Raw genomic sequence first — 15,916 nt, forward strand, 5'->3', positions numbered from 1 at the left:
GGAGGCTTTTGATCCGACTCCCGGTCAAGAGTCCTCGTCCGACTTATGTATGTGCAAGGAAACGGGGGTGGTACCTGGAAAGACACTCCGATGCCTAAGTCAGTAAGGGTCTAAGCAAGTTTAAGAGTATGGGACTTCTAATTACCTGAGGATTGTCAGTGTACTTATAATGGTAAACCCATAGCTACCGTTGGAATGGTTCCACCTTTTAAGGAGGATAACCGTCCCTTTATCTTAGGGAGGTTGAGATTTGACTTGGGGAGTGGGTTGAAAGATTTTAAAGGCAGTTACTTATTTGAATGAGTGTTATCTGCCAGTTAACACTCTTTACCGACTTCCTAGCGTTGGAACCAACCTCCTATGCGGATGTCAGTTGCGGGGGAAGGCCAACCTTACTGATGGGGCCTTCTTAAGGTGTTTGGGTCTGGGCCTGGACATTGGGTTAGGGTATGAACAATTATATAATAATATTTTTAACAAACGTAACTAGTTAATAAATTTTGAATATAACAATCTAATTATTTGTCAAGTAATATAAAATAAATTTTTAAGAGTAAAGTATCGTTTTTGTCTCTAACGTTTCAATCGTCCTATTTAAGTTCCTAACGTTTTAAAACTTACTCAATGTTGTCCTGCCGTTAGGGATCCGTTAACAGAATTGACAGTGGGACAAAATTGAGACATTTTTGAAACGATAGGGACTTAAATATGACGAAAACGTTGGGGACAAAAATGATACATAGAAATAAATTTTAATTTTATCCTTTAATAATATCAATTTTTTACTATACATAGTATTCAATTATTTTTTAATCACATCTAAGTAAATTATACTTGATCATATTACTTTCATTTTAAATAAATTAATTTTTTTTTATAATTTTACTCTTAAAGATTTTTAGTTATCATGAAATGTTTGTAGAATGACTAGTATATAAACTTGCAGAAAAGAAAAAAATAATATATATATATATATATATATATATATATAATAAAATATAAATTATACCTTTTGTCTTTAATGTATCAAAATTCTTTAAAATTATAAAAAAATGATTTAAAATGAAAGTAATGTGCTTAAATGTAATTTATTTAGATGTAATTATAAAATAATTGAATACTATATACAGTAAAAAATTAATATTATTGAAAGATAAAATTAAATTAAAAATTTATTTTTGTATATCGTTTTTGTCCCTAACGTTTTCGTCCTATTTAAGTTCCCAACGTTTCAAAATCGTCTCAATTTTGTTCCGCCGTCAATTCTGTTAATGGATCCCTAACGGCAGGACAACATTAAGTCAATTTTGAAACGTTAGGGACTTAAATAGGACGATTGAAATGTTAGGGACAACTTTGGGACTTACCCCAAACGTTGGGGACAAAAATAATACTTTACTCAAATTTTAATTATTTTATATTTTTATGTTACAGTTTAAAATATTATTTTAATATAATTTTTTAATATTATAAAAAAAATTATATAATAATTAATCTTAATGAATAAAAAATATTCATGTATTTTCTATTTATATATTTTATATTTAATTATTTAAGAATAAAAGATGTAGTTGCCATTTAAAGTATTATGTATTAAAGTATCGTCATTTAAAGTATTTCTTTATGTACTAAGATATTCTGTATTTATTAGAGTCCATCAATACTCTTCTTTTATATTAGCCTTTGATTTTCATCTAATAAAATCTAATGGTCTATATAAATATGGCACATCTAATAAATATATAAGTGTTGTGCTTATTTTAGGCATACCCTACCTTAGATTGAACAAAATTACTAATCTTAATCATAGTAAATTAGTGTTAATTAATTTATGACTGGATCGATATTTAAGAAAATTTTTATGAAACATTATTTTAGTTTTCTAATAATTTTAATTATCAAATCACTGTTTAAACTTTTATTTTGTTAAAAGAAATTAATTTTTATATTAAATTATTTATTCTATATATATATATATATATTCAAATTTTTATTATTTAATAAAAAAATACTAAAAGGCTATCAGAATTTAATATTTTTTGTCATCATTTAGTCATTAATATCTAAAAGTAAAATATGTTTTTAGATTATTAGATTAAAAAGATTAAACTAAAATAATTGAGCCAATAGCTAAATAATGATAAAAAATAATAAATTTTGATAATTTTGTAACATTTTTCTAAATAATAATGAAAGTTAATTTGTCTATTTGTTACAGAATTTAAGATGAAAATTAATTTATGCAATAAATTTAGTAACTGATTTAATAATTAAAATTTGTTAAAAATTAAATTTTTCGATCAAAAAATTTTAAAAACGAATTTACTATATTATTCTCAATTTATTATTTTCTACAGAATAGGTAAATAATTAGTTATATAACTTATGTATTCTGTTGGGGTCATTATAACGTATTAGAATAATAATTAAAAAATTAAATCGTGTGGGTTTATGGTATAGTATATCCTACTCTATTTATACCTCTAATATATTATATAATATATATTTAAAAATAATATGTGTAGTGAAAAAAGTGGATATTGAAAATTTTTTCTTGTAAAAACTCAAAGTAACTACTAAAATAATAATTTGAATTATTAATTTAGTATGTTTGTTTTTTTATAAAGTTAACCTAAAATAAATAATTAATTTATCTTTATTTATATTATTTTAATTTTATTAAGAACTTGATGATCATGCTATTTGTATTACGTTAATTTTTTTTAAGATTTTATTATTTTTAATTTTTATTTGAATTTAGTATTTTATTTTTTATTTTATTAATAATATAATATATATGAAATATTCAATGATTGAATTTTTTAATTTTTATATTTGTTTTTAGTTTTATTTTGATTTTTTATTTACTTGAATTTTATTTTATTTTTTGTTTTAAAAATACGTTTGTAAAAGTCTATCAAGTTGAGGATTCAACAAAACAAAATTTTCACATACTTATATGGCTGGCTCGGCTCTCCACCCACACATGCCTTGCAAAAGAACTACCCTCAACCGTCTTTATCATGTCCTTCCATATACTTTTTTGCCATTTCACATAGCAGAAAAAGACAAAAATCCTTCTGCTCACCGAATCCGTACTTGGTTTACCGAAGTACCACTAAAGTGACTGGTACAGGTGAAAACTTTCCTATTGTTTAATTGTATTTCGAAAGACTCGTATTCTACTTTTAAAATATTAAAATATTCGCAAAGTTCATTTTAAATAATTAAAATAACTTTTAGCATTTATTTTAAAAATATTAAAATATTCTTTAAGCAACATTTTTAAAATTACTAAAAAACTACTTAAAAAAGAGTAACTACCCTTTTAGAGTAAAACGTTGTATAATTATATTACACATGAAAATTTTGATTTTTTTTTTATAAAAAAGACTAAGGTTGAGCAAAATAAACTTATTAAAAGATTTTAAATAATAAAACATTTTTTAAGGTTAATTTTCAAAATACTATCATTTTAAAATTAATTCATATTATTTTATTGTATAAGAAATTAGAAATTACAAATTTCATGTTAATTTTAAAAATGAAAAAAAACTTTTTAGTTATTTTAACACTATAAGAAAGTTTCTGGAATTGTCACATTTAGCGATGAATAAATCTGATGGTATAAATCTCATCGGTAATTATTTAGCGGCATATTTTTTCATTTATCGTTAATTACCGACAAATTTAGCAGTGGATATAAACTTGTAATCGGTGAAATTTGACGGTAATATATTATTTATTAATAATTAAATTAAAAACTGCTAGTAGATTTAACTGATGATAAACTTAACTTTAATTTTTTAAAAAAATTAAATTTTAATATATAATTTTAAAGATTTAAATTCAATAATGATTAAACTAACAAAATTTAAAAATTTATAATTTACCATAATAATTTCTTTAAAACTTTTAATTCAAAGTTTACAAATAATTTCCAACATCAAAGTTTATGATTAAAGTTTATTAAAATTTCAGATTCACTCAACTCTTATACTCAATCTCCTCAAAATACCATATTCTCACCTTTTACCCCAAATTTAAACGCCTCATACACACTTTTTTACCTCAAACTATTTGGTTAATGATACATAATCAAATTTATAGCATTAATCTAGTTAAACTTTATTCAAGTTTAATTTTTTGAATAATTAAGTAAATAATCAACGGTGATAGCGGCAATGGATAGGGTTAGAGGAGTCTGTGGTTAGAGTTTAGCAAATGCCAACAATATAAAAAAATAAAAGAAGTAAAGAAAGAAGACATACCTGAATGAAAGAGAAAGAGTAGTATCGTAGTTGACGAAGGCAAGCAGCGGTGGTGGCGAACAATAGAAGTAGCAATTCGCATAAAGGAAACAAGCTCCTTCATGGTAGAAACAAGCTCCTGAATTTAGGGGTCAATTCTACTGGTGGATTTATCGTCGAACGCATAGTCTGTGGTCAAAACGGCGCGTTTCATTTATTTACCTTACAGTCGGATTTTTTCTCCCCTAAATTTGATGGTAAAATGCGTGCCCACCAAACTTTTTTCCACGCCATTTGTTACTGTTGGATTTAAGGTCGAAAATATAAATCCGATAGTAATATTTTGTGAATAACAAATTTAGTGTTGCAACTGCCAGTAAATCTAACGGTAATGTCCGACGCTAAATCTAACCTTAATCATCATTTCTATTGTAGTGTAATGATTAAAGTAGTTTCTTTAAAACTCTAACAAAAATAAATTTTCCTGATTAATTTTAAAAAACTATAATACTTGAGGTTTAAGTATGATTATTTGTATTAAAAAATAAAATCTGAATATGACTTAAAAAATACTAAAATTTTTGCAGGGTTTATTTTAAGAGATTAAAATACATTTTAAGATTAATTTAAAAAGGCAAAGATATTTTTAAATATCAAATTTAAGGTACAAAACAGAATGAATTTTTAAAAAGATTAAATTATCTTTTATAAAATTAATTGAAATTATTTTATTGTATTAGAGAATAAAAATTGAAATCTCTTAAAATCTTAAAAGAAAAAATAAAATAACCTTTTATAACATAAATTGTTTAATTATATTAGAAAATATAAATTTCAATGTCTAAAAAAAATTCCAAAATAATAAAATACAGCTATAAATCCTAATTATATTACAACAAAACAATCCCAAAAAACTCCAACTAATTCACGGGTCCTTAGAAAGCTTGGCTTGCTTTGAAACATCCCTCATCAATCATCATATAACAACAAAGCCGACACTTTATCAGTGTTATATTAGTCTTTTATGCATTATTTCAGGGATATTTTAGACATTGTATCACGTGTTAGACGACAAAATCTCTATCTATTACCGTTTAATACATGGTATATTAATGTTCCAATAAAGTAAATGGAACATGTGAAAGTCTTCCCATAAAAAATAATGATTATGTCATGTATATCAACTAATAAATATAATTCATCAATAAAGTATTAGATCACTGCATGCTCACTGCATTCATTAAAAATAATGAGATGCTACAAAATTGAACTAGATAGATGATCTTTTTCTAAGGTATTTACATTATTTTAATTTGTCCTATACTTTTAAATTAAAATATTATTCATAAAATAATTATAACAACATGAAATTAGAGAATTTGCTACATAATTGCTTCTCTAATAGGATTAACATCTCAAATAAATTATACCAAATACAGTATTGTACAAGAACTTAAATATCCAACTAACATATGCATAATGCATTATGTTATACATGATTACTATTTAATATTTAATTTATCTATCTTACTCAACATTATCAATTTAACACTTCCTTTAATTTATTTGTAAAACTATATATGGTAGTCTACCAAAAACTATATATATGGAAAATTATATATTTTTTTTTGGTTACACTAGATATATAGTAGATTTACTTTTAATAAGCAAGTTTATGTACTTTCAATTAATAAAAATAAATCTCGATAAGTTATTATCCCTTCCCCCTAAAAAAAAAAGTGCGAACACAATACTGTTTTGTAATGACTTAATTTTTATATGGCATTGTTTTTTTTTTTTTTTTAAAACAAAGGAAGTTCAACACATTAAAGTGGAGCATAAGAAATAAAGAAGACACACAACGAGCTACCAACGAAACCAACACCTAACAACCCCAGACCTATCAACAGCCTCCTCCAGAATCACCACTACGCCATTCTGTATAGCTCATCACCGTCTTTGTGTGGATGACCTCCAGGCTTGCTCTTATATTCTTAAAGATTTGTGCATTCCGTTCCAACCAGATGTTCCAAATTACTACAAAGAATACTGTCATCCACATCTTCTACCCTTATTGTCTATTATGCAAGCCATGCTAGCTTTCAAACATTTCTCTAATGATTTCAGGGATCACTCACTCTCTATCTAGTGACCTCAACCACTTGCACTACACAGCTACCTCACACCTAAGGAATAAATGCTCAGCAAATTTCTTAGTATACATTACATACAAACTATCACCGAGAATGTTAACTCCTTGGTGTATAATTACGGCATTGTTTTTTAAAAAATTTTGTATGTGTATTTAATTATATATTGGTGACGTCTATTGTGAATGAATATGTTTGGTGGCTAAAATGGCTAAATGAAGTACTTGGAGGAGTTGAGAAGTGGAAGGAGATATATAACTAACTGTGAGAATAAGATCTGTTAGAATCTTCCAAGAGTAAAACTTTTTTGTCTAAAGTTAACAGTGAGATAGGAGAAGATAATAATTTTGCTATATGAGAGTAAGAAAACAATGCTTTTCTCAATTTACATAATTTACGTGCAGATTTAAACTTTTAATATTAAATATTTTAATTTCATAATAAGTTTGAATACCAAATGAGATAAAAATAAAAATAAAAAAATAACTACAAATGAAAAATTACATCTTAAAAAACAATTAAATAAATGACTGCAAATATTTCTATAAGTTAAAAGTATAACTTAGAATAGTCAAATAAAATTTGACAATTTTTGTTTCTTTTTTCCTATGGAACCAAAAAAAGAGAAATAATTAATTTAAATTTTTGTTGATAAAATCTTAAATGCAGATAAATATTATATTTTTATTTACTTAAAAAATATTTAATTCAGATATAGTTATAACTTAAAATTAATTTGTAGATAATTGGTATATACTAATCATGCATTACACAAATGATAAACAAATTAAAACTGTAAAATTCAAAATAATTTTAATATTTCATGATCATTCTTACAATCTAAGTTCTATATATATTATTTGTCATTGAATTACCAATTATACTGTTAATCAATAAATTCATATCAAGAAAGAATATTTAATAAAATTTTCAGTTTAAATTTTATAAAATGTTTACTTAACAAATAAGATAGAAATAAAAATAAAAAATATAATAAAGATTTTTAAAATAAAATTAAATATAATTTAACTGAAAAATACATTTACTTAGATAAAACACACTAATAAACTATTTCAGTCTCAAAATTACGCCAATATCTTATTTTAATTTTCGTTACAAGCATGTCCTAAATGATTTTATGTAAATCGAATCAATTTGATTCAATTTAGCATGTATATGTTGTAATAGTAATAAATCTAATTTATTTGAGTTATATAGAATCATTTAAGATATGTTTGTAACGAAAATCAAAATAGGACATTAACATAATTTTGAGACTGAAATGATTTATCAGTGTGTTTTACTCTTGAATATACTCTTAAATGCAGGTAAATATTAATTTTGTTATTTATTTACAGAATACTTCATTCATATACATAGTTGTAACTTAAATAAATTAGAAGATAAATAATACTTATAATGTATTACACAAATAATAAAAATATTAAAATAGTTTATAATTTAAAGTAATTCTAAAATAAATTGTAAAATAAATTAAACTATTTTTTATTTTAGAATATTCAAAATTTATAATTTATATAACATATATTATTAATAATATAAATATTTTGTTTTATAGTAACAATATTTGGATAAAATACTCTACAAAAATTAAGACACCAATTTATAGTCATTAACATAAAATTACGATGAAATGATGCCTATTTACATAATTTTTTAGTTAATATTTGTTAATAAGTGATTTCATGCCTCCATCAATCTCGTCTTAAATAATTAATGGAATAAATTATGTTTTTTATTTAAGTTTAAAAAAAAGCATAATATATAGATAGATTTTTTTTTCATAACAAATATGATTTCATTTATTATTTATTACAAATTATATTAACTTGGCAAAATATTACAAATGGTTGAATATAATTATTTATTGCATAATTTTAATTATGTAATATGACTTTTTCCTTATCATTGGCCAGCCTGTTTTTATATAGTTGCCCCTACTTTTTATAGAGTTTCCTTATCATTTTGTTTCGTGGGATCTTCGATTTTACATTCAATCTGTCCACACTTCCAGGTTAGCACTGGCAGTGGTTTTGCTAAACATTTTTGCAATGTGGGTATAAATGAAAATGAAAATTTTATGCTATTTTAGAGAATAATCTTATTTTATACTTCTCCATATCTACTTCATCAGTCGCACAAAATTGCGCCTTCTCTTTTAAGCTGATCTTTGTTTCCTGAAACTCGTTAAGAGTGCTCTCTAGGTTTTGTTATTAGCCTTTGTTCTTTTCCATTCTTTTCTTCTTAGATTTTGTATGTATGTGTTTGTATGGAGAGGAGATCCTGACAGGAAAGATGATAAGAAGGTGAAAGCAGTTAGCTTTTGTTTCGTGCGATCTTCAATTTTACATTCAATCTTTTCACTTCCAGCAGGCTAGCAATGGCAGCAGTTTTGCTAAACGGAACCATACAGGTAGTTATTTCGGGGATTGAAAATGGCACCAAGGCCGGTAGCATTACCTCGGTTAGTCATTTAGTCCCATTTCCAATGACTTGCTTTCACTGCTGCATTTACCCCTAAGAGAGAGCTAATATTTTTTACTCTTATATTTAAAATTGTACATATTGTCAGAGAAAGACAATCCCGAAGCTTAAGGAAATATGTACTTTGAGTACCTTTCCCCTTTTATAAATGATATTACAAGACTTCCAATTTTAACTCTTTTTTTTTTTTTTTAATTTAGATTCTCTATTGCTGCAAAAAGCTCTGAATTTGGCTAATTATATGGTAATTATGAATGGGTGTCTAAATTTTTTTAATTTACTTTTTATATTAAATTTTAATAAATTAGATACTATCTTTAAGCACCATAGTAATTAGCTTAGAATTTAATTGGCTTCCTTTTCATTAATTATATATACATTGCGTTACTGTCCTTCAGATTGCTCAAAAAAACACGGGGAAACATGAAACTGGATACCATGTGGCTATTTTTGTGGGGCAAACCAAATTTGTAAGCAAAAATATAGAACAACCCAAGAATTCTAGTTGGGAAGTGAGCTTGGATTTTGTATGTTGCCTTGAAGCATCAAAAATGGTATTCATCCTGCACTGTGACGACAACTATGCACAACCTACTGGTCAGCTACCAATTGATGCCTTTGCACAAGCATGGATACTTGCTAAGGATATCTTGGAAAAGGGTGGAACTAGTGGATGAGAACGAGAAGCCATTGAATGCATCATCCACCTGTGGCTGCAGTTTTCTGAAGCTAAAAAGTGGGTAGGGCTTCCCACAAGCTTGTTTCCACAAAGAATTGGATGCCAGGTAACTCTTTTCCAAGATGCTCATACCCCCGCTGACTTTGTCCAGAGAAAAGCCCATGCCGGACTTGGGAAATACGAGTCCCATGGATGTTGGGAGGATATGTTTGATAAATTCATTGAAGCAAAACTCTTCATATACATTGCAGCCTGGTCTCTTGACACTGAGATAACCCTCATAAGGGATCCTCCGATGAAGCCTGGAAGTGTCCCAACACTTGGTGAGCTGCTCAAGAAAAAGGCGGCAGATGGTGTAAGAGTTGTACTACTTCTTTGGAACGATATAACAGCTGTTCGGTTATTTAAAAATCAAGGGCTCATGGGTACTTGTGACAAAGAAACCGAACGGTATTTCAAAGACACTGGTGTGGAGTGTGTTCTACGTACTCATGAGAAACCGATGTGTTCTCATCACGAGAAAGTGGTGATTGTGGACTCTCCATTGCCCAATATTGCGAAGAGAATATTAGTGTGTTATATCGAAGGTTTAGATCTCTGCAAAGGAAGATTCGACACTCCTTCACATCCACTTTTTAGCACTTTGGGGCCGGACGGTGAGCACAGCAGGGATTTTCATCAACCCAACTTTAAAGGTACTGCAATCACAAAAGGTGGCCCTAGAGAACCGTGGCATGACGTGCACTGTCGCCTTGAAGGGCCTGTTGCATGGGATGTTTATGACAACTTTGTGGAGAGCATCAAGAAGGAAGGTAAAGAGGACTTACTTGTTCCAGATAAACAGGTTACAGATGTCATGGGTGGCCGTGGCTTTCTGGAGAGCTGCAAGAAGGAAGGAAAAGAGGGCATACTTGTTCGACAGAAACAGGTTAAAGATGTCATAAGTGATGACCAACAAATAATTGAGCCTAATCGTGAGACGTGGAATGTTCAGTTGTTTAGATCTACTACTGTTGTGTTTTCAGAAGCTGCTGGGAAAAAAAAAGGTTTTTGGAATGCTTTGGTTGCTCTTGCTCGTGGGAAGAATAAGAAGACAGATCGGAGCATTCATGATGCGTGTATATATGCTATTAGAGCTGCTGAAGGCTTCATCTATATTGAGAACCAGTATTTTATAGGAAGTAGTTCTGAAAAAAATGATGCTTCACATCAAATTGCAAAGGAGCTTACACGTAAAATTGTTAGTAAGATTAAAGCCAAGGAAAGGTTTGCTGTGTATGTTGTGATTCCGATGTGGCCAGAGGGTATCCCAGAAAGTTCCTGTGTTCAGAAAATGTTAGATTTGCAGAAACGGACAATAGAAAAGATGTACAGGGACATTAGTCAAGCAATCAAGGAAGCGGGAATTGATGAAGAGCCTCAAAATTATTTGGCATTCTTCTGCCTGGGAAATCGAGAGGTGAAGAAGCATGGAGAGTATGAACCTCCGGTCAAGCCATCCAAAGGTTCCAGTTACCAGAAAGCACAAGAGGCGAGGCGCTTCATGATTTATGTACATTCTAAGCTAATGATAGGTATGTCGAAAGTTAATCTAAACTCTTACTATATTAAATCACTACTACGACTACAATATCATGCACGGAGGGACACAGAACAGGACAGCTGATATACAAATTTTAAAATTTTATAAAATATAAGAATACACATATATAAAATATAAAATATTTTTTAAATAAATTTTAATAATATTTTAATATTTTATTAATATTAAAATATAAATTAATTTTTTAATTATTTTTAATATTTTATTTTAATTATATAAAATATTTAAAATATTATTTTATTTTAATAAATAATAATATATGTTATTTTTATATTTATTTTAAGAATATATGTTTTTTATAATACATAATGATATTTGAGTGTATTAAAAAAAAATTATTTTTTATTAAGACATATTTGAACACAGCAGATATGCATGTCAGATAAATATTTATGAGTGTCGTATCTCAAATATGTCGGATTCAGCGAAAGTTGATGTTTAATAGACTATAAGGCACATAATTGAAATTAAAACTTAAAGTGAGTTTGATTTATGTTTTTATTTTAATTTTTTTTAATATTTTTTATTTTTATGAAGGAAAAAATAAAAATAAGAAATGAAAACGAAATGAAAAAAGTTTGGAAACTAAAATAATTCATCCATAATTAATAAAAAAATTTAATTTGACTTTATTTATATAACTTCTTTATATTTTAATTTTTTACCTCGCTTTCTTATCATTTAACTTATCACATTATACCTCTAATTATTAGAATGTAATATATTATATATTAATGAGACCTTTTATAATTTGATTTTCATATATACTATTGCATTAAAGACTAATTTTAATTTTTTTTATTGTTTCACTGCATCTACGTAATATTATATAGAGGTTTGGAGTAATTTAAATTTTAATTGTCATTAATTTTAATTAATTTTTTTATAACCACTAAATTATTGCCTTACTTAAGTAATATTATATTTGTTTCATAATTTTCAAAGTGAAATAATAATTTATTTTGATTTTTTAACACAAATATTTTTAAATTTTATTATAATTGAATTTAAAAAAAATTAAATATTTAAATTAATTTATTTAATTGACAAATATATTCATTATATCTATAAGTTCATACATATAATATCTATAATTTCATATTAATAACATTCATAATTTTATACATATAATATCTATAATTTCATAATTTTATAAATATAATATCTATAAGTTTATACATAATATCTATAATTAATAAATTTTTACTATTAATATTATCAAATTTTAAATTATGTATCTTATTATATTTTTAAAATTATTATCTCATGTGTGTACTAATGGATCAATATTTTTTATTTAATATTCATACGTATATTTATTTATTAATTTTAATATAATGAGTTAATAATTACTTTTAAAAATTTATTTCTTAATTTTTGTTTATATATTATTTTTTATTTTTTTATTTTTTAATAGTTTATATGTAAAATATGAATTGTATAGTAAAAGTTGTTAAAACTTTTTTAATTTAACATCCATAATTTTATATGTATAACATCTATAATTTTAAACACATAATATCTATAATTAATGAATTGGTGTTAATTTATTATTTGTTATTTTATTTTGTAGGTTAAAAATTAATAATTTTAGACGTTTTTAATAAATAGAGATTAATTAAATATAAAATATTTTTATTTTTTATAAAATGTATTGAGGTGATTTGAGATTTTTTTTAGGATTAAAAATATTAAAATTTAAAATTTTTATTTGAAAAAAATTTATATATAGAATTATGAATGTAATAATATTGAAAGAACATTTTTTGAGATTTAATTTACATTAAATTTAAAACTAATTTTTAGTATAATTAAATAAGAAAAGATAATTATGAAAAGAAATTAATTGTATCAATTAAGCCCAATTTACTCTTTTATAAGTATAAATAATTATTTTTATTTTTTACTTTAAAAAATTCAAAAAAAAAAAGAAAAACACAAACCAAATATAATCTTACTTTTTTTTTTGCTATTATTGGCAGTTGACGATGAATACATGATCATTGGATCAGCCAACATCAACCAGAGATCCATGGATGGTGGTAGAGACACTGAGATTGAGATTGGCATGGGAGCTTACCAACCCTACTATTTGGCTAGCGGGCCAAAGGGTGCAACGGGCCAGGTGCATGGTTTCCGCAGGTCCTTGTGGTTGGAGCATCTTGGCAAACATGAAAGCACCTTCCTCAACCCTGAGAGTAAACCATGTATTGAGAAGGTGAACCAGCTTGCTGAACAGAATTGGAAATCATATATCGATATATCTAGGGCTGACCTTCATGGCCACCTTCTTCGCTATCCTTATCTCATTTCTGATGATGGAACCATCACAGAGCTTCCTGGATTTGAGTTCTTTCCCGACACCAATGCTAAGATTCTAGGAAAGGATGAGATATACATGAGGCTTCCATTTATTCGGGATCTTCTTCTAGGTTGAGGTATTCCTTCGTTGCTTTATTTATGGTGGCATCCTCATACATTTTGATTTCTTTTTGCTTCAGACTAATACTTGTCTTTAATTTAGTTGCATGTTGCGAGTTAACTATCTCATGACATTTGATGTTTTCGGGAGGTTCTTTGAACTTCACATGCACCTACCACCGGGTATCTTTTCTTAATAATCTAAGCTTTCTTTTGTGTCTTTCGTTTAGGATCGGCAAATTTGAATTCAATTAAATATGTCAAATGATCTTATCATTGTTAATATTTTATATTTACAGTTTTATGAAAATAGCCTTCGATTACCGCGTGAAATCGCTATACTGCATGCTTTTTTCTGGTTGGAATACATTATTTATTTTCTGATGATGTAAAAAAACAACATAAACCTCTCCTTTAAAAATTATATATATATATATATATATATATAAAAGTTGGTCTTAGTTTATATATATACATAGTGTTTTTGCATCAGTTTATGCATCCAAAACAAAGAACAAAAGCAAAACTAATTAAAAGAAGTACCATGTTATATAACAATACATTATAATATCAAAATATTAAAAATATTACAAGTCATTATTTCAGGATATTTTAAAGTTTATTGCACTACTATCAAAATTATGATGCCAAAAACTAAAAATTTTTTAAAAATGTTTAGTAACGAAAGAAAAACAATCATAATTTGTCTTATTTAATATTTATTAATTATTACAATAATTAATAAATACTAAATAAGATAAATTTTATTTTTTTTTTGTTTTTGTTTTATCACCTTCGTGTGTGATACTAATTACTTGCCTTTTTTAAATTATCACAACAAAACTTGAATAAGTTAAGTAATGTAAGAAAGATAAAAAAAATTAAAATTTATTTTATTTAGTATTAATTAATTATCGCAATAATTAATAAATATTAAATAAGATAAGTTATGGCTATTTTTAGCTTTTCGTTACCAAACATTTCCTTAAATTTGATTATACATTCAACGTTTCTTTCTTTGAGCCTATTATTCTATTTTCCCAATTCTTGGTGAAGGGCTGTTGTCATGGTATTTCTTTATTTCTCTGTATTTATACTACTACCAAACTTGATAAAACCACAAAGAATATTTTTTGAACTATTTTATATATCTGCTTTTTTTTTTTATAGAGCATTGTAAAAACATCTCTGATCTGAAGCTTTTAATTCTGCCATAGAATCCGAGGTACGTAATTTTAGTATATTCTTAATTTTTTAAATTGTCATTAATTAGTAATTATTTATTAAATTTTATTTTTTAAAAATATAAAATTATTAATTGTAGTTATTTACAATTAGAGTATTAAGAATTGTTTGGGACAATAATCTCTATAATTAGGACAATAATAAATATGGGAAGTTAGTTGTGACTTGTGAGTGAAGGTTAGGTTGATGAAAAAAAAATTAGAAGTTAGATGAAGACAATAATTTAAAATTATATATTTATTACATTTAAATTATGTATTTATTTCAGAAGTAATTAATCAATATAAAATAAAGCAATTTTTAGATTGATTTAAATTTACTTTTATTGTCTTTTAAATAATATTTTTGTTTAGAAAAAACGTCCAGGATTTAAATTTGTTTGGAAAGACTTTTAATTTGGTCTTTCTTTTTTATTTTATTTTTTTGTCTTTCATTCTTCATGTGCTTAGATCTCAAGTTCAGCGTCGTTTAGTATATTTTCTCTCATCTTTTTCCCGGTCATGGATGATGCAAGATTCTTGTATGAGAAATTATCTCCAAATATAAGTATTCATGCCAATAATAACTATTGACGTTAAGAAGGCTAATTTGAATATGTTATAAATATGAAAATTAATCAAATTTTGCAATAATATTATACTTTAAATATTAATGTTGATTTCAATTCTTTATATTATTACAATTGCCTTGTTACATGGTAATTATTAGTTAGGATTAGTTGATCTATTATATTTTCACTTGAAATAATATTATGTATTCTTTTGGCTACTACACTCATAAACCATAAATATATTATAAGTACAAAATTATTTTTATTTTTACGTATTAAAAAATCTCTCTATTTTGAGAATAAAATTAATATATATATATATATATATATATATATATATATATATATATATATATATATATATATATATATATATATATATATATATATAAAGAGACATGATAAATTCTAAGTGAGCAATAAAAATTATCTAGTAAATGAGAAATAAATAATTTTAATTATATATAGGCATTTCTAACACAAATATCCGGTCAACTTTAAATATGAAAACTA

General features: G+C 25.7%; 2 protein-coding genes across 2 annotated transcripts; both read left to right on the forward strand.

Moving 5' to 3' along the window:
• The first annotated feature begins 9,072 nt into the window (after positions 1-9,072).
• Positions 9,073-11,353, forward strand: LOC140183905 (phospholipase D alpha 1-like). Its single transcript, XM_072233682.1, has one exon. It carries the CDS (start codon positions 9,790-9,792, stop codon positions 11,248-11,250), a length of 1,461 nt encoding a protein of 486 aa, XP_072089783.1. The 5' UTR covers positions 9,073-9,789; the 3' UTR covers positions 11,251-11,353.
• A 1,830-nt stretch (positions 11,354-13,183) lies between these two features.
• Positions 13,184-13,624, forward strand: LOC112803877 (phospholipase D alpha 1-like). The gene has a single exon (XM_025847355.2). The coding sequence runs from the start codon at positions 13,184-13,186 to the stop codon at positions 13,622-13,624; it is 441 nt and encodes a 146-aa protein (XP_025703140.2).
• The last annotated feature ends 2,292 nt before the right edge of the window (positions 13,625-15,916 follow it).

The sequence above is a fragment of the Arachis hypogaea genome, chromosome 1 (genome assembly GCF_003086295.3).
Source record: "Arachis hypogaea cultivar Tifrunner chromosome 1, arahy.Tifrunner.gnm2.J5K5, whole genome shotgun sequence".
Taxonomy (NCBI): Eukaryota; Viridiplantae; Streptophyta; class Magnoliopsida; order Fabales; family Fabaceae; genus Arachis; species Arachis hypogaea.

Bases quoted from the DNA above. Each gene is read 5' to 3' on its own strand.
- LOC112803877 (XM_025847355.2), top strand. From the start codon at position 13,184: ATGATCATTGGATCAGCCAACATCAACCAGAGATCCATGGATGGTGGT.
- LOC140183905 (XM_072233682.1), top strand. From the start codon at position 9,790: ATGTTTGATAAATTCATTGAAGCAAAACTCTTCATATACATTGCAGCC.